At 36.8% G+C, this 18,133-nt stretch overlaps 1 protein-coding gene across 4 annotated transcripts in view; it reads left to right on the plus strand.

Annotated features, from left to right (window-relative positions):
• The window catches only part of ARFGEF1 (ADP ribosylation factor guanine nucleotide exchange factor 1), a 143,347-nt gene that overhangs the window by 75,827 nt on the left and 49,387 nt on the right, over positions 1 to 18,133 (plus strand). For all 4 annotated transcript variants that reach the window (XM_030937811.1, XM_030937813.1, XM_030937812.1 and 1 more), the window contains 5 exons: positions 5,728 to 5,839; positions 7,341 to 7,546; positions 7,809 to 7,893; positions 12,035 to 12,206; positions 14,214 to 14,365. In XM_030937811.1, coding sequence (XP_030793671.1) covers positions 5,728 to 5,839; positions 7,341 to 7,546; positions 7,809 to 7,893; positions 12,035 to 12,206; positions 14,214 to 14,365 — 727 coding nt within the window. The remainder of the gene's footprint in view (positions 1 to 5,727; positions 5,840 to 7,340; positions 7,547 to 7,808; positions 7,894 to 12,034; positions 12,207 to 14,213; positions 14,366 to 18,133) is intronic.

Here is an 18,133-nt window from a genome sequence, read left to right on the forward strand (position 1 = left end):
CCATTTTATTTCCTAATCATGTGACAACTCAAAACATTTAAAATATGAAACTTCTAATAGCTATCAGTACTCCTTTATAGGTTTTACATTTTTCCCGCTGGATTACAATTGTACTACTCTTGTTATTGATTTCATTTTTATATGTTGATAAGGTGATCACCTCTCTTTCCAACCTGGCTAGTGTACCAGATCCTAATATTGTGAAATCAGTTTTCCCACTAAGCTTTGTGATACCTGCCTGCTCCTGGACTATTTCTTTTGTGAATATCACCATGCTGCCTTCCTTTCTCTTGTTGGCCATCTCTTTTTTCAAAGAGATGCCATAAGGAAAAATGAAATTGCTTGCTGTCTCCATGATCTAACTATTATAAACTTAAAAATTCCCGTGTGTTCTTACTTGGTTTGCTACTTCTGTAAAGCATTTCTTCCTGATACTTAAGCAGTGCCTTTTTTTTGAATGTTCAGATGTCTTTTTTCTCCAGTGTTAATATGAAAAACAGTTCAACAAAAATGTACATATATTCTATTTTAAAATTACAAAATCTTACAAAATTGCCTCAGGAAATAGCTGTCACTACTGCATTAATTCTAATTGTTCGGTCAGTATTTATTAAAGTCTCATCTGTTCCAGATATTATGCAAGGTCCTGGGGAAGCTAGATACATGGAACAGCCCTTCCTTCTGAGGGGCTCTTGATTTAGTATGTGTAAACAAATATGCATATTAAAATTCTGCTGGTCACCCAGCAAACACATATTTGGTACTTGGGACTGTTGCCAGGCACCATGAAGGCACTGGTGCTTGGATTCAAGATTATAGTTTAAACATGAGCAGTTTTTAAAAATAGTACTGTGTAAGGTTTATAAAAGTGTCATACAGAGTAAGTACTGCCAAGGTACTTATTTTGAAGTACTTGAGAAATGAGGAGGAGTAGTCAGAGGCCTTCAAAGTGGAAGTCTTCCAGTCCTTCTCTCAGCAGCTGGACTTGCTTTCTGCTTAATACAGCTATTGACGAGAATGCTTTCATGGAGCTGTATTCCTAGTATACTTGTCTACAACTATTTCATGACGCCAGTCTATCCTGTTTGTCTCCTACCTTTTTGACTATGCCATCTCAGTCTTGTGGGCTGTTTTTTTCTTCCTGCATGCACCTTAGCATAGCCAGGGTTCTGTTCCTCAGCCCTTTTCCAACATCAACCCCTTAGTTCTCCTATGAAAACAAAAGACAAATAGAAAAGCCTGTTATTTTTGTATTTCTTATTTATGGTAGTAACCCCAGCATGCTACTAAATTTATAAGCTAAAATCCTGGGAATTAGCTTAGGTTTTCCCCTCATAGGATTAGATTCTCGAATCTAATCTGTCACTAAGTCCTTTTGATTCTACTTCCTAATATCCCTGCAATCTGTTCTCTTTTCTCGATCTCCCACCGCTAGTCTTGCAAATCAAATCATCATTATTTATTTCCTCAACTAGTGTAATCTTTCAATTGGCTTACCTTTTTCTTTGGTTTTGTTCATTCTTCAGTCTTTTCTCACACTTAACTAGAGTAACCTTTCTTGAATGAAAGTCTGTTTTTTCGCTCTCTTAGAGAATAAAACCAAAGCTTCTTTGATTGTATGATAATACCTTCATGATTTGGATGTGCTGGACTCTGAGCTTCATTTCCTGCCACTTTTCTATCTCACCTCACTTTCCAACAATGCAGAACTATTTATTATACAATACTGTCTTGTGCTTTTGTGTTTTAGTATGGCCTCCTCCTCTCTGGGATGTTTTTTCTTATTGTTTATAAAAGATATAATTGTTCTTCAAAATAGTTCCACGGTCACCTTTCCCAGGAAATATATTATGACCATCTAAGTTAGTTACTTCTACTGTGTTATTTTCTTACCTTTTGAATACATCTGTTTGTCACAGTTTTACTATTATAATTCTTTAAAATTGTATTTCTTCCTGTAAGTGAGTACTTCTAGGGGTGGCCAGGGGCTTATGTTTAGCTTAGTGAAAAGTGTTTCATTTTATGAATGTTAAGTGGTTATGGTTAGATGAGAACTTGACAAGGGAACCTTTGGGAAGACAGAATCAGGAAGACCATCCCAGACTAAGAGAATAGCATGTGCAGCAGCAGAGGAGAGGGAGGACATCTGAGCACTTGTTCAGCATGGCAGGGCAGAGTGGAGAGGGGAGTAACAGGAGCTAAGATGAGAGCATTGAGTTGGATCTAAATTACAGAACGCCTTATTCTCCATGTAAAGGACTTTTTGTCTTGTTCCTCTTGGCACTAGCATGCTAGTGAAGGACTTTAAGCAGAGGAGTAGCATCATCAGATTTCTGTTTTGTAAATAGGACTTTGCAGGCAGCCTGAAGGGTGCGTTAGAACATGGTCAACATGAGATGATAGGGAGACCATTTAAGAACTCTTGCAATAGCCCAAATGACAAGTGTTGGAGCACCAAAGTAAGGAAAGTAGGGAGTAAATGATCTGTAAACAGAGGTAGCATTTGAATTGTATCTTTAAGCCTGAGGGAGACTCCCCTGTGAATGGAGCAGATAAAAGACAAGCAGAGGAAATAGACTCTGAAAATAGATTTAGGGAATGGGATGTGATAGATGGGAGCAGAGGAAGGAGAAGGGAGTGAGAGAGAATCTGGAGCTATAAATGAGAAAGGTTTTGTTTGGTCTAACTAATTTGGACAAATGAGCCAAGATTACTTGAAGATTAAGGGAGAATGTATATTCGGAGTACCTCAGAGATATTGTGGGTTCAGTTCCATACCACAGCAGTAAAGTAAATATTGCAATATAGTGAGTCACACAATTTTTTTGATTTCTCAGTGAATTAAAGTTATGTTTATACTGTACCATAGTCTATTAACCTGCAATCCCCTTATGTCTAAAAAACAATGTACGCACATTAAATTAAAAATACTTTATTGCTGAAAAATACTAGTAACCATCTGAGCTTTCAATGAGTTGTAATCTTTTTGCTGTAGAGTGTCTTACCTCAGTGTTGATGGCTGCTGACTCATCAGGGTAGTGGTTGCTGGAAGTTGGAGTAACTGTGGTAATTTCTTAAAATAAGACAACAGTAAAGTTTGCTGCCTTGATAGTCTCTTCCATTCACAAAAGATTTCTCTGTAGCATGTAATGCTGTTTGTTAGTATTTACCTACAGTAATATGTCTTTCAAAATTGGAGTCTGTCCTCTCAAAATCTGCTGCAATTTTATGAACTAAATTTATGGAATATTCTAAATCTCGAATTTTCTTTCCACTAGTGTTCACAGCATCTTCACCAGTAGTAGATTCCATCTCAAGAAATCACTATTTTCACTTGTCTATAAGAAGCAGCTACTCATATGTTAAAGTTTGATCATAAGGCTACAGTAGTTCAGTGTCATCTTCACACTTTACTTCTAGGTCTCTTGTTACTTCTACCACGTCTGCAGTTACTTCCTCCACTGATGTCTTGGACTCCTCAAAATCGTCCATAAGGGTTAGAGTCAGCTTCTTCCCAACTCCTATTGATGTTGGTGTTTTTACCCCTCCCATGAGTCACAAATGTTCTTAATGGCATCTAGAACAGTGAATCCTTTCCAGAAGGTTTTCAATTTACTTTGCCCAGATTCGGTAGAAGTATCTCTCTACATGGCAGCGATAGCCTTATGAAATGTATTTCTTTCTAGACTTGAAAGTTAGCCAGGCATGGCAGCTTACACCTGTAATCCCAGCTACTCATGAGGCTTGAGGCCAGGAGTTCAAGATCAGCGTGCGCAATGTAGCAATACCCCATTTCTTTAAAAAAAAAAAAAAAAAGACTTGAAATTCAGAGTTACTCCTGAGGAAGGTTCACAGTGGCTCATGCCTCTGTAATCCCAGCTTTGGGAAGCCAAGGTGGGAAGATCAGTTTAGTCTAGGAGTTTGAGATCAACCTGGACAGCATAGCAAGACTGCATTTCTACAAAAACAAAATCACTTTTTCATCCAAGGGCTGCAGAATGGGTATTGTGTTAGCAGGCATGAAAGCAACATTAATCTCATTGCACATTTCCATCAGAGCTCTTGGGTGATCAGGTGCATTGTCAATGAACAGTAATCTCTTGAAAGGAATCTTTTCTTTGAAGCAGTAGGTCTCAACAGTGGGCTTCAAATATTCAGTCATCTATGTTGTAAACAGATGGTGCTGTCATCCAGGCTTTGTTGTGCCATTTCTAGAGCGCAGGCAGAGTAGATTTAGCATGTAATTCTTAAGGACCCTGGGATCTTTGGAATGGTAAATGAGCATTGACTTGTTAATGTCATCAGCTACATTAGCCCCCAAGAGAGCCAGTCTGTCCTTTGAAGCTTTGAAGCCAGGCATTAACTTCTCCTCTCTTGCTATGAAAGTCATAGATGGCATCTTCTTCCAATAGAAGAAAGACTGTTTTATCTATGTGGAAAATCTGTTGTTGAGTGTAACCACCTTCACAAATGATCGTAGCTAGATCTTCTGGATAACTTGCTGCAGCTTCTCCATCAGCACTTGCTATCAGACCTTGCGCTTTTATGTTATGGAGACCGCTTCTTTCCTTAAATCTCATGATCCAACCTCTGCTAGCTCCCAGATTTTCTTCTGCAGCTTCATTACCTTTCTTAGCCTTATAGACTTGAAGAGAGTTGGGGCCTTTCTTAGGATTAGGCTTTGCCTTAAGATAATGTTGTGACTGGTTTTATCTTCTTTTCACACATGAAAACCTTCTTCATATCAGCATTTAGCCTGTTTGCTTTCCTACCTGTGTGTTCACTGGAGTGGCACTTTTAACTTCCTTCAAGATCTTTTCCTTTGCATTCACAACTTCATTTGGCGCAAGAGACCTAGCTTTCAACAAGTCTTGGCTTTTGACATGCCTTCCTCACTAAGCTCAGTCATTTCTAGTTTTTTATTTAAAGTGAGAGATGTGCGACTCTTCCTTCCACTTGAACACTTACTGTAGGGTTCTTAATTGGCCCAATTTCAGTATTTTTTTGTCTTGGAATAGGGAAGCCCAAGGAAAGGAAGAGAGATGAAGAACAACGGAGCAATCAGAACACATATGATTATTGATTAAGTTTGCCATCTTATATGGGCATGGTTTGTGTCACCCCGAAACAATTACAATAGCATCATCAAAGGTCACTGATCACAGGTCACAGTAACAGATATAATAATAAAAAAGTGTGAACTATTGTGAGAATTACCAAAATGTGACACAGATACAAAGTGAGCACGTGGTTTTGGAAAAATGGTACTGATAGACCCTCAATGCAGGGTTGCCACAAACCATCAACTTGTAAAAACCACATATCTGTGAAGTGCAATAAAATGAAGTATGCCTGTATGAGATATTTAGTATTCACAGCCGTACTCAAAGTTCATCTACCAAATGGCTTTCTCTCTAATAGTCTCTCATAGTCTAATTTCCCACTGTGGATATGGATTAAAAAAACGCTTCGTACTGTAACAAAAAGTCAGTGAAATGATAGTAATAAGGATGGCCTTCCATATGAGACTGACTTCTATAAAGAAAAGAATAAAGAAAACTTGGCACAATGTAATTATTTTGTATATTCATATACTGATTTGTATTAAATAAGCTGCTGTTTTTCTGGGTGCTATTAGAAAATTAATTTACTGTGGTTTAAGATCTTTTCAGGGACTACGAATGGTTTTCTGTTTTTAATGTTCTTATTAACTTTAACATCATCTAGATTTAATAAGAAACCAAAGAGAGGAATACAGTACCTCCAAGAACAAGGGATGCTTGGCACCACACCTGAAGATATTGCCCAATTCTTACATCAAGAGGAAAGATTAGACTCTGTAAGAATACCATTTTCATTCTAACCTTTTCTGTAAAATTCTTGGGATTTTTTTTTCTTTTTATTAGAGACAGGGTCTCACTATATTGCCCAGGCTAGTTTTGAACTCCTGGGCTCAGGCAGTCCTCCTGTCTCAGCCTCCCAAAGTGCTAGGATTACAAGTGTGAGCCACCACGCCTGGCCCCTTTTCTGTAAAATTCTTTTTTAAGTTAATAATACATATTGTGACTCCTTTAAAATGCTTTCCTAAGTATAGAGGTAAGTAAAACATAAAGAATAACCTTGGTTGGCTGGGCACAGTGGCTCACGTGTGTAATTCCAGCACTTTGGGAGGCTGAGGCAGGTAGATCACCCAAGGTCAGGGGTTCGAGACCAGCCTGGCCAATGTGGCAAGACCTTGTCTCTAATAAAAATACAAAAAATTAGCTGGGCGTGGTGGTGGGCGCCTGTAATCCCAGCTACTCAGGAGGCTGAGGCAGGAGAGTCATTTGAACCCAGGAGGTGGACGTTGCAGTGAGCCAAGATTGTGCCACTGCACTCCAGCGTGGGCTACAGAGTGGGAGTCTGTCTCAAAAACAAACAAAAAGAATATTCTTTGTTATAAAATCATCTATAATTGGCCCTCTATAGCCATGAGTTCTGTATCCATGGATTTTATATCTGTGGATTCAACCACAAATTGAAAATATTCAGGGGGAATAATGGGTGATTGCATCTGTACTGAATGTGTACAAACTTTTTTCTTGTAGTTATTTCCTAAACAATACAGAAAACCTATTTACATTATATTACATATTATAAGTAATCTAGATATGGGAGTAGAGTATATGGGAGGATGTGCATAGGTTATATGCAAATACTATGCCATTTTTTATAAGGAACTTGAGCATCCATGGATTATCCATGCAGGGTCCTGGAACCAATCCCCCACTGATACTGAGTGATGACTTGTGTGTGTGTGTGTCTTTGTGTATAAAATATAAATTCTGCTTTTTAAATTTTCTAAACAAAAGAATTTCCTGATATTTTTATGAAGGCATTTAGTGTGTTTAACTTTAAGCTTTGTGTTTGAAATTGTTAACTCTGTAGTCAAAAGCCTGTGGATTTTAACGAAATTTTCTACTTTTTAAGTGACCGTGTGGCGAATGTAAACATCTCATGAAAATCTCAATTTCTGGCCGGGCACGGTGGCTCATGCCTGTAATCCCAGCACTTTGGGAGCCTTAGGCGGGTAGATTACCTGAGGTCAGGAGTTCAACACCAGCCTGAACAAGATAGTGAAACCCTGTCTCTACCAAAAATACAAAAAAAATTAGCTGGGCGCAGTAGCAGGCGCCTGTAATCCCAGCTACTCGAGGCTGAGGCAGGAGAATTGCTTGAACCTGGGGGCAGCGGTTGCAGTGAGCCGAGATTGCGCCACTGCACCCCAGCCTGGGCAATAGAGCAAGACTCCGTCTCAAAAAAAAAAAAAATATCAATTTCTATCTCTGTTTTTACTTTAGACTCAAGTGGGTGAGTTCCTGGGAGATAATGATAAATTTAACAAAGAAGTCATGTATGCATATGTGGACCAACATGACTTTTCAGGAAAAGACTTCGTTTCAGCCCTTCGTATGTTTCTAGAAGGATTTCGTCTTCCAGGGGAAGCCCAGAAAATCGATCGATTAATGGAAAAATTTGCTGCAAGATACCTAGAATGCAACCAAGGGTAAATAAGGTTCAAATGCTCATTGACTGTCTGTTATATCCAAAACACCGTGCTAGGTAGCATCCAAGGATTTATAGATAATAGGACCTAATCTGTTTAGAGAATTTAGATTGTCTACAATCTGGAAGTCATAAAACAAATCCATAAAAAATTGTAATGTGAGATACTTAGAAAAATACAAGTGCTATGGGATTTGAGGTGACTTATTTAAATGAATCTATATAAAACAGTACTTTATAACATGATAAATTTATTTTTCCAGACAAACTCTGTTTGCTAGTGCGGATACTGCTTATGTTTTGGCTTATTCAATTATCATGTTGACCACAGACCTTCACAGTCCACAGGTATGTCTTCTTTTAAGTCAGTTTTACAGTAAGTGGTACAAAATAAATACATTATTCTGAATTCAATAGTTGAAATTTTAGTTTTATTCAGTTAAACCAGTCACCATATTTGGGCATTTAATTTGGGATGGTGAATGTTTTACAAAAGCAACTTCTGGTAGTAATTAAAATCAGACTTTCAGGTATCTATAAAACGTTTCTGTATTTGTCATTCATGATTGACAATTGTATAAAGCTTAAGATAAATTTTAATCTAACAAAACGTTTATAGGTCTTATGTCTGTTTGTCACAAGATGGAAAAACACTATGTATAAACCTTCCTTCTAAAAAATATAATGTTTCAGGCCAAGCGTGGTACCTAACACCTGTAATCCCAGCACTTTGGGTGGCTGAGACAGGTGGATCACATGAGTCCAGGAGTTAAGACCAGCCTGGGCAACATCATGAAACCCTGTCTCTACAAAATATGCATAAATTAACTGGGCACTGTGGCGTGTGCCTGTGGTCCCAACTACTTGGAGGGCTAAGGTGGGAGGATTACTTGAGCCTGGGTGGCACAAGTCATCCAGTGAGCTGAGATTGTGTCACTGCAGTCCATCCTGGGTGACAGAGGCAGACCCTGTCTCAAAAAAAAAAAAAAAAAATGTTTCAAACTTCAACAGTAGAGGGATTAGTATAATGAACTCTAGTGTACCCATTACCTGCCTTCCACAGTTATCAACTTATGGCTGGTCTTCTTGTATCTGTATCTCTTCCCTCCCCTAGATAATTTTGAAGCAGATCTCAGATATCATACCATTTAATCTGCATTTATCTCAGTATGTTTCTCTAAAAGAGAAGTACTCTAATTAAACATAACTATAATACCATCATACCTAAAAAGTTAATCATAGTTTAAAAATACCTGATAACCTAGAAATGTTCATTTCTTTTGCCTCATAAAATTCATATTTCCTTCTTAAATATTAAAGAACTGTCACTTGATTTCTGATATCTACCAAAAAAGTTTGATTTTATAGTTTTAGTATTTTTTGCTTAGTTTCTAAAAACACATATTGACATCCTTAGGTAAAATTACCTTTATAAATTATTTGCAAGGATTTCTTAGTACTTCTAGGGGTAGGTATCTAATGATATTTGTTATTCTTAGGATATAAAATAAATTACCTACTTTCTAGTCTGAGATGTATTGGAAAAATTAAAATTTATTTGAATTTTGAGATTAACTTTTGCAGTATAGGGATTTTTTATGTCTGTTTTGAGATGTTTAAAGCAGAGTGGATAAGGAAAGTATATACCAAGCCTAAAGTAAGAATGTATACGATTATATACATATGTGTATATATATGATTATATATGAAGTTACTCCTGTTTTAAACACAATATTGAGCAACTATGCATTTACCACAAATTTACTTGATTTTATATAGGACTTTAAAAGATTTATTAAAGATTTTAATAATTCAAGATTTGCCTCTCACATATTATTGGCAGTATAGTCAAAGCAGCTCACCTTCAGGGCTTTTATTATCGAGCGTGATGACTTTTATTCTATGGCTTTAGAAGGTAGTTCATAGTTGGGATTTTTTTGTATTTGTGTTTTTTGTATTTTTACACCAGATTTTTCAGTCTGATTTTTTCATTTGATTTTTCTGTCTAAACTAGAGTATTTTAACCTGGGTTTACGTACATTTGGTTTTAAAAGGCTATGCTTTAAAAGACATTTGGTTCTATAAATGAATAAGCAGTATTATATGCACCTGTGCAATGTCTTCCTATACATATGCACATACTTACGTTATTTTGAAGAAATATTAAAAATTCCTTTTGTATCTTTTCATAAGTACCCAGACTGTGAAAAGTTTCTAAGGACATAACAGTTAGGGTGCATTACCTTCACAACAGTGTCCCGTCTTCAGTGTAACAGTGCCTGTTTGCAGAACACGTGCTTGAAGTCCTAGTCTAGCGGTGGCAGCAGCTTGTTGTCCAACTGTTCCTTATCAGCTTGCTGCCTGGTGTCATGTGCTGCTATGCAGCCTGCAGCTGTAGAACAGCTTGTGAGTTTCCATGAAGCTAAGTAATCTTTTAGAAAATTGTACCCATGATTTTGGCCTCAATTGACTTAGATAACTATAACAAATGACAACATTTTAAAATACAAATAACTTTAAAGAAATTTCTTAAAACTAATTCTCGTTCTTAGTTCTTTTCAAACTTAAAATATAGATGGATTTTAACAAGCTGTTTATGTTCCCTTTTCACCCAGAGTATTTATAGTTATGCTATTTTTTATGTAGTGTGTGAGTCAGTGATTAAAAAAAAATTTTAGGCATATTTAGAACACACTTAATTTTTGTGTATACAATAATCATCAGTAATAACAACTGGCTTTAAGTGATTTAAACACTAAATAAGGCACAGCTTAATACAAGCACATGAGGATAAAAGTCAGGAGTAGAATGTTCCATAAAAGATGTCAGGATAAGAAAAGTAGGATTTTGTTTTATACAGCTTCAGACTCCCACTGTGACAGAAGTGTTCTGTGTGAAGCAGTGTGCTTTATTTTGGGGACCCGAAAGCAAAGTATTCTGTACACCCACGTATGGGATCCCTAACCCGGATCCAGAGACAATAAACTGCTACTTCAGATTTTCTGTCAAGACTTTTCTCTGCTTCTGATTGACATAATGCTAAAACATTTTACCATGCTTAAAATTTCCAGGTGATTCTAATCTTCCTTTACTTCTTACTGGCAGCAGTGTGTAGTCTTTTATTTTGTTATTCCTGGTGTGTTTTTTAAGCATTCACCTGAACTTTAGTTTAAAAAGCTTCTTTCTTTCATTTTTTTTTTTTAGTGCCGTGACTCAAGATGAGTTTTTAAAGTTGTAAGATGATAGCATTTTATCCCGTTAAATGATACGTTACGCTTGAAAACTTTCATGGTAATATTTTTACATTTTTGTAGGAAAAGCACTCCTGCCTCCCTTTCTGACATGTTAGAAAAATCTGTCTGCAGAATAATCTGAAGTAAATAAGTGTATGTATCCCAGTTACATTTTCTGAAAGTTTTGGTTCCTCTGTACTTTTGCTTTTTGTTTGAGACAGGGTTTTGCTATGTTGCCTAGGTTGGACTTGAATTCCTGGGCTTGTGCCATCCTCCTTCCTCAGCCTCCTGAACAGCTGGGACTACAGGCACATAACACCACACTCTCTGTAGTTATTTTTGCAAGCTTCTGATGACTCGCTTGATTATTTTTCTGTGTACTTTCATGTAAATTTACAGGAATCATATCTTAAGAGTTTACCTTAAGTTCTTTGTGGAAGGTGGTAGAAATATACTTAATTAAATAAATATCTTTTCAGAGACATCATGTAAGATGTAGAAATATATTTAATTAAATCAGTGTCTCTTCAGAAACATCATGTAAGACTTCTGGGTTTTTTCTATCTAGGTTTCTGGAGGTAAAGTGTAAACATTTTGGCTATGCTAGTTCCCAAGTTTGTTAATAGGCCTACCGTCTTACAGACTCCAAACTTGTATTCCACAGCTTTATCAAGGTGCAAAAGGCATTTCTGTTTAGGGTACTCTTATACAGGACAAAACATTCCAAGGATACTTTGTACAGATCACCTGACATAATTCAGTTGCCACAGTGACTCAGTCAGAGAGACTGTTATCTGGTTTTAAATAAATCTCAAGTATTGTTATGCTTATACCCACTGTATATAAAGTCAGCTTTAAATTCATTAACAGCACATTTATGTTCTAAACTAAGATTTGAATGTTTTCGATACCTTTGTTTCCAGTAATTGTCATGGCCCTTTTAAGAGATGGCAAGAGCTCTTAAACCTTGGGCAAAAACGAATATTTTCATTGTTCAACTTCCCTCCTTTCTGGTTGTACATTACTCATGTCCACCTCAGAGCATGAATTAGTTTATGCCAGAATGGGTCTTTTCTGTATTGCTTTCATTTTCTGTGATTTTTTTTTTTCATTTTTATCTATAGTTTGTTGAATGTTTTCCAGTTTCTATCCTCAAAAGTATTTACAAAATCTCTTATGTAAATATTCATATCCTTAAAATACAAGTGTAACCTTTATGTTAATTTTTAGGAATTATAATGGTTTTTCATATTTAGGTGAAAAATAAAATGACAAAGGAACAGTACATTAAGATGAATAGAGGTATCAATGACAGTAAAGACCTTCCTGAAGAGTATCTATCAGCCATCTATAATGAAATAGCTGGGAAAAAGATATCAATGAAAGAAACAAAAGAACTAACAATCCCTACAAAATCAAGTAAACAAAGTAAGTATCTAAATTAATTGAATTCTGATTGTTCAAGGGGGAAAATATGGGTTCCTAAGAGTTTTTCACTTACGGTCAGGTGTGGTGGTTTGCATTTATAGTCCCCAGCTACTCAGGGAGGCTGAAGCAGAAGGATCACTTGAACCCAGGAGTTCGAGACCAGCATAGGCAATATAGCGAGGTTCTTGTCTCTAAAAAAGAAAAAACTTCATAATTTAAAAGAGAGTTTTTCACTTTATTTAGAATAAAGTAACCTTAGAAATATTGTTAAGAACCATGTTTTGATGAGAAATATTGTAATAGAGTTTGGTGATGTGATTGTATTTTTTCCCCCACATTCTGAAGAAAGATAACACTGACCAGTGATTAGTGGAAAATAGTATACATTATATGCATGTGTCAGTGTGCATTTAATATACACGGATCCATTTAGTAGTTAACCTCAGCAAGGATTTGGAGGTCATAAAGAGTAGTTAGACTCAGTAGTCAGGCTTCAACCCTTGTCATTTTTTCTTCTTCCTCATCATCTTCAAGCAATATATTTCCATTTGTTCATCTTTTATTACACATAAACGGAAGCTGAAAGTAGGGATGATTGGAAGAGGTGGGGAGACTTAGGATCAGGTGAGAGCTCATAGAGTTAGAAATTGCTACCTCAAACAGACCACAAGTTATATCACTATAGAGTCCCTAGATCTAACTAGCACCAGGAGGCACCTGTGAACCCAGCCCCCTTCTAGACACTCTGTACCTGTGGACAGTGGTAATTAAGTTTGAGCTGAAATCTGACTACAGGAATGAGATGAGGGTAATGGCTCAAGAACATAACAGTAATATAGAAAGAGGATTCTTGCATTTCTGAGCACTTCCACTTGGAACTAAAATCTCAAGTTTAAACAAAGTACAGTAGTAAAATCCAAATGTCAGGAGAAAAGAATATTATATATTGTATCATCCTCATATCCCTCTTTTTCTGTCCTATTTTATATATGGTGGTAGGAAATAAGAGAAGCTGGAAATGGGAAGGAGATGGTGGTGTGCCGAAAACACCCAAATTACCCTGGAGTTAAGTTATGGCCAGTTGCTTCCTTGTTAACTCAGCAGCTGTCATTCAAGCCTGTGTGGTACAAAGATGCCATTGCCTCTTTTTTTTTTTTTTTTTTTTTTGAGACGGAGTTTTGCTCTTGTTGCCCAGGCTGGAGTGCAATGGCATGATCATGGCTCGGCGCGATCTCGGCTCACCACAACCTCCGTCTCCTGGGTTCATGCGATTCTTCTGTCTCAGCCTCCCAAGTAGTTGGGATTCCAGGTGTGTGCCACCACACCTGGCTAATTTTTTTGTATTTTTAGTAGAGACCAGGTTTCTCCATGTTGGTCAGGCTGGTCTTGAACTCCTGACCTCAGGTGATCCGCCTGCCTCGGCTTCCCAGAGTGCTGGGATTACAGGCATGAGCCACCACACCTGGCCAGATGCCATTGCATTTTACCTGTCTACTCTTCTCCAGTTCCATATTTGGGTTGTTTCCCTAATAATTTTATTGTGACAGTTGTACCTACTCATTTCCCTTTTCATAGGTTTTCCACTTATTCCTGACTCCCAGTCTAGGTATTTATTTTTTGAGGCAAAATTCATATAACATAAAATTAGCCATTTAAAAATGAATAATTCAGCGGCATTTAGTACATTCACAGTGTTGTGCAACTACCACCTCTAATTCCAAAATATTTCATTATCCCAAAATGAAACTCCAAACCCATCAAGCAATTACTCCTTATTCCCTCTCCCCCAGCCCCTGGAAAATACCAGTCTACTTTCTATTTCCGTGGATTTTACCTATTCTGGATTTTTCATATAAGTGGAATCATATAATATGGGATCTTTTGTGTCTTGCTTCTTAGGATTATTTTTAATTAGTGTTGGTGGTGGTTATTATTTGATAGTAAAACATCAAAATAGAATTCTTAAATGTTTTATATTTTAAATGCTGATAGTGTTTATTGTTTCAGATGTAGCCAGTGAAAAACAAAGGAGACTTCTGTATAACTTAGAAATGGAGCAGATGGCCAAGACAGCTAAAGCACTCATGGAGGCCGTGAGCCATGTTCAGGCACCTTTTACAAGTGCAACACATTTGGAGCATGTGAGGCCCATGTTTAAGGTTAGAATTTTCAAGTAACATCTGATTGCAGTGTACAGTTATATATAACTGTACATTTATAATATTTTTAAGTTAAGGAAAGGATACGGTGATACAACACATTAGTATAGATCTATTGAGGTGAAATTCATATAACATGTTATTTAGGACATAGTAGATACAAATTTTCTATTACTTAGAACAAGCAGAGTTACTCTCTATAATTAATAGTTGTGTAATCCTGGGAATTAAGAATAGAAAAGTTTTGGAGAATGATCATTAATCCTTGGCCTGATTTTCTCTAAATTAGTCATGCTTAAATCTTTGGAGTTAACTCACATTTCAAATGATCTTGTTTTCTTCAAGTGCTTTGAGCCCAGGAACTTATATCAGGCTTCTGAGTATGCCTGGGACCCGGAAAGTAGGGTAAGGAACAGTAGATAATATTATTTGTTTGTGGGTTGATTTAGTGAGAATGATACTTACTCTTTAAAATTTGATTTCCCATTCCTTCTTCATTCTCCATCCTTTCTCCAAATTCCAGAATGAGTAAGCAGTGCATTACAAGAGTTGTAGCAAAGTGGAGTGGTGTCTAGTTAAGTTTGAAAAGAGAAAGTTGGTAAAGTATATTCCTGTTCATGAGATCATATGGCAAGATAGTCTGTGGAGGCTAAAGATCATAATCCGATGCTTACTCTGATTCTAACTACACGTATGTGTGGGTAGTAAAAGATGACTGCAGGATTCTTGTGCTTCCTTTTAGCTCCAAAATTTTGTAAGTACTTCTACCTCTTCTTCAAGGTCCATGTGATACACTGTTTCTAAACGTTGATGAAGAATCATGAGATGAGAGTGAGCTTTTATGATCTGTTCTCTGGATTTGTTGTAGTTTATTTAAACATCCTCCAAACTAGAATTAAGAATCTTCCCTTAATGCCATTTCTGCTACCACAATGCTACTCCAGACACCCTCATTTCTCCCTCTGCTTACTGTGGCATTCTCCTAGCAGACATCTTCATTTCTACTTTTTCACTCCTCTTACCCATTTATAGAGACCAGAGTGATCTTTTTAAAATACCAAATGAAATGCCAGTTTCTTACTTAAAGCTTTTTATTGACTTTGCATGATACCATGAAACCTGACACACCCATGGTGTCTGTAGACTTTCTGTGATCTGGCTCCACCTGCCTCTCCAATTTCATCACTAGATCTCCTCTGTCTCTTACTATGCCGCAGTCACACCAGCATTTTTTGGTTTCTAGAACATCTTAAGTTATTTTCTCTTCGGGACATTCATATGAGGTATGTCCTTTGTCTAGAATGTTCCTTCCTTCTTTGCCTGAGTAGTTTCCAGTTTAAATATTACCCTCTCAGCCAGGCATGGCGGCTCACGCCTGTATTCCCAGCACTTTGGGAGGCCGAGGTGGGTGGATTGCTTCAGGTCAGGAGTTCAAGAACAGACTGACCAACATGGTGAAACCCCATCTCTACTGAAAGTACAAAAATTAGCCGGGCTTGGTGGCATGCACCTGTAGTCCCAGGTACTTGAGAGCTGAGACAGGAGAATTGCTTGAACCTGGGAGACGGAGGTTGCGGTGAGCCAAGATCAGGCCACTGCACTCCAGCCTGGGCAACAGAATGAGACTCTGTCTCAAAAATAAAAATAAAAATAAAAATAAATAAATATCACCCTCTCTGAGAGTTCTGCACTGTCCCCTCTAATCTAAACTAGGTCCCTAATTCATAATATTCTATGCCTTTCCTTCAATATATCTATAGACTTACCTATCCATCTGTCTGTCTGTATGTCTATCTGTATGTCTGTCTGTGTACAGATTTATGTGCTCCTCAACTTACGATGGGATTATGTCTCAATAAACCCATTGTTTAAGTGGAAAATGTATTTAATACACCTAACCTACAGAACGTTATAGCTTAGCCTTGCCTGCCTTAAACATGCCCAGGATACTTACCTTAGCCTACAGGTGGGCAAAATCATCTAACACAAAGCCTGTTTTATGCTACAGTACTGAATATCTCATGTAATTTATTGAATGCTATACTGAAAATGAAAAACAATAGTTGTATAAATATATTGTAAAGTCAAAAAATGGTAAATTGAACCATTGTAAGTTGGGAACTGTCTGTATATACATTATTTATATACATTTATGAGGTAAGGAACTATGTCTTTTCATTTTTCCCAATATCGACCATAGTTCCTGGCTTGTGTTAAGTACTCAATGAGTAAACATTGGTTGGGTGGAAGGAATGAATGATATATTCCTGGAATGCAATGTATAATATTAAGGGATATAAACTTTTTTTAAGATAAAGCAAAGACAGAAACAAAGTTTATCTTGTTAGAAACAAGATACAGTGTCACTTATAGTCTTCAAACATTATTGCACTTTATCATAGTTCGACAAAGCATTTATGAAACAATCCGTAGACTAGTTTTAACAGACAAATAACATCTGTAAGCAGGCATGACTGTCCTAAATTGTTTACTACGTATGAATTTTACAAACATTATTTATAGTAATGGTAGTGGTGGCGCTGGAGAGTATTGCACCTTCTCCAAACTGCGCAGTGAGAACCACTGTTCTGTGGGATGTCTCTTCACTTTGTTGATTGTTTCCTTTGCTTTGCAGAGGCTTTTTAACTTGATATGTCCATTTGTCCATTTTTACTTTGGTTGCCTCTGCTTGTGGGGTATTCCTTAAGAAATCTTTGCCCAGATTAATGTCCTAGAGAGTATCCCCAGTGTTTTCTTATGGTAGTCTCATAGTTTGAGGTCACAGATGTAAGTTTTTAATCCATTTTGATCTGATTTTTGTATATGGCAAGATAAAGGATAAAGGAGTTTGATTCTTTTGTATATGGATATCCAGTTTTCCCAGCACTGTTCATTGAAGAGACTGTCCTTTCTCCCAATGTATGCTCTTGGCACCTTTGTAAAAAATGAATTCAGTAGATGTATGGATTTATTTTTGGGTTCTCTGTTCTGTTCCAGTGATCTACATGTCTCTTTTTATGCCAGTGCTATGCCATTTTGGCTACTGTAGCTCTGTAGTATAACTTGAAGGCAGGTAATGTGATTTCTTCCAGTTTTGTTCTTTTTGTTCAGGATAGCTTTGGCTGTTTGGGTCTTTTTTGATTCCATATAAATTGTAGAATTTTTTTCTATTCCTGTTAAGAATGTCATGGTATTCTATAGATTGCTTTGGGTAATATGGACATTTTAGCAATACTGATTCTTCTAATCCGTAAACAAAATTTTTTGAAAAATTGAAAAATTTTCAATTTTTCTGGTGTCCTCTTCAGTTTCTTTCATCACTGTTCTATAGTTTTCATTGTAGAGATCTTTCACTTCTTTGGTTAATTTTTAAAATTTCTTTCTTAGATTTTTCTAGACTGTTGTCAAATAGAAATGCTACTGAATTTTGTATGTTGTTTTTTGTATCCTGCAGCTTTACTGAATTTATCAGTTCTAATATTTTTTTTGGTAGAGTCTTCAGGCTTTTCTAAATATGAGATCGTATCACCTGCAAATAAGTAATCTGACTTCTTCCTTTCCAGTTTGGATGTCTTCTATTTGTCTTTTCTGATTGCTCCAGCTAGTTCTTCCAGTACTTTGTTGAATAACAGTGGTGAAAGTAGGCATCCTTGTTGTGTTTCAGATGTTAGAGGAAAGGCTTCCTGTTTTTCCCTTTTCAGTACAATACTAGCGGTGGTCTGTTGTATATGGCTTTCATTATGTTGAGGAATATTCCTTCTATACCTA

The sequence above is a fragment of the Rhinopithecus roxellana genome, chromosome 9 (assembly GCF_007565055.1).
Source record: "Rhinopithecus roxellana isolate Shanxi Qingling chromosome 9, ASM756505v1, whole genome shotgun sequence".
Taxonomy (NCBI): domain Eukaryota; kingdom Metazoa; phylum Chordata; class Mammalia; order Primates; family Cercopithecidae; genus Rhinopithecus; species Rhinopithecus roxellana.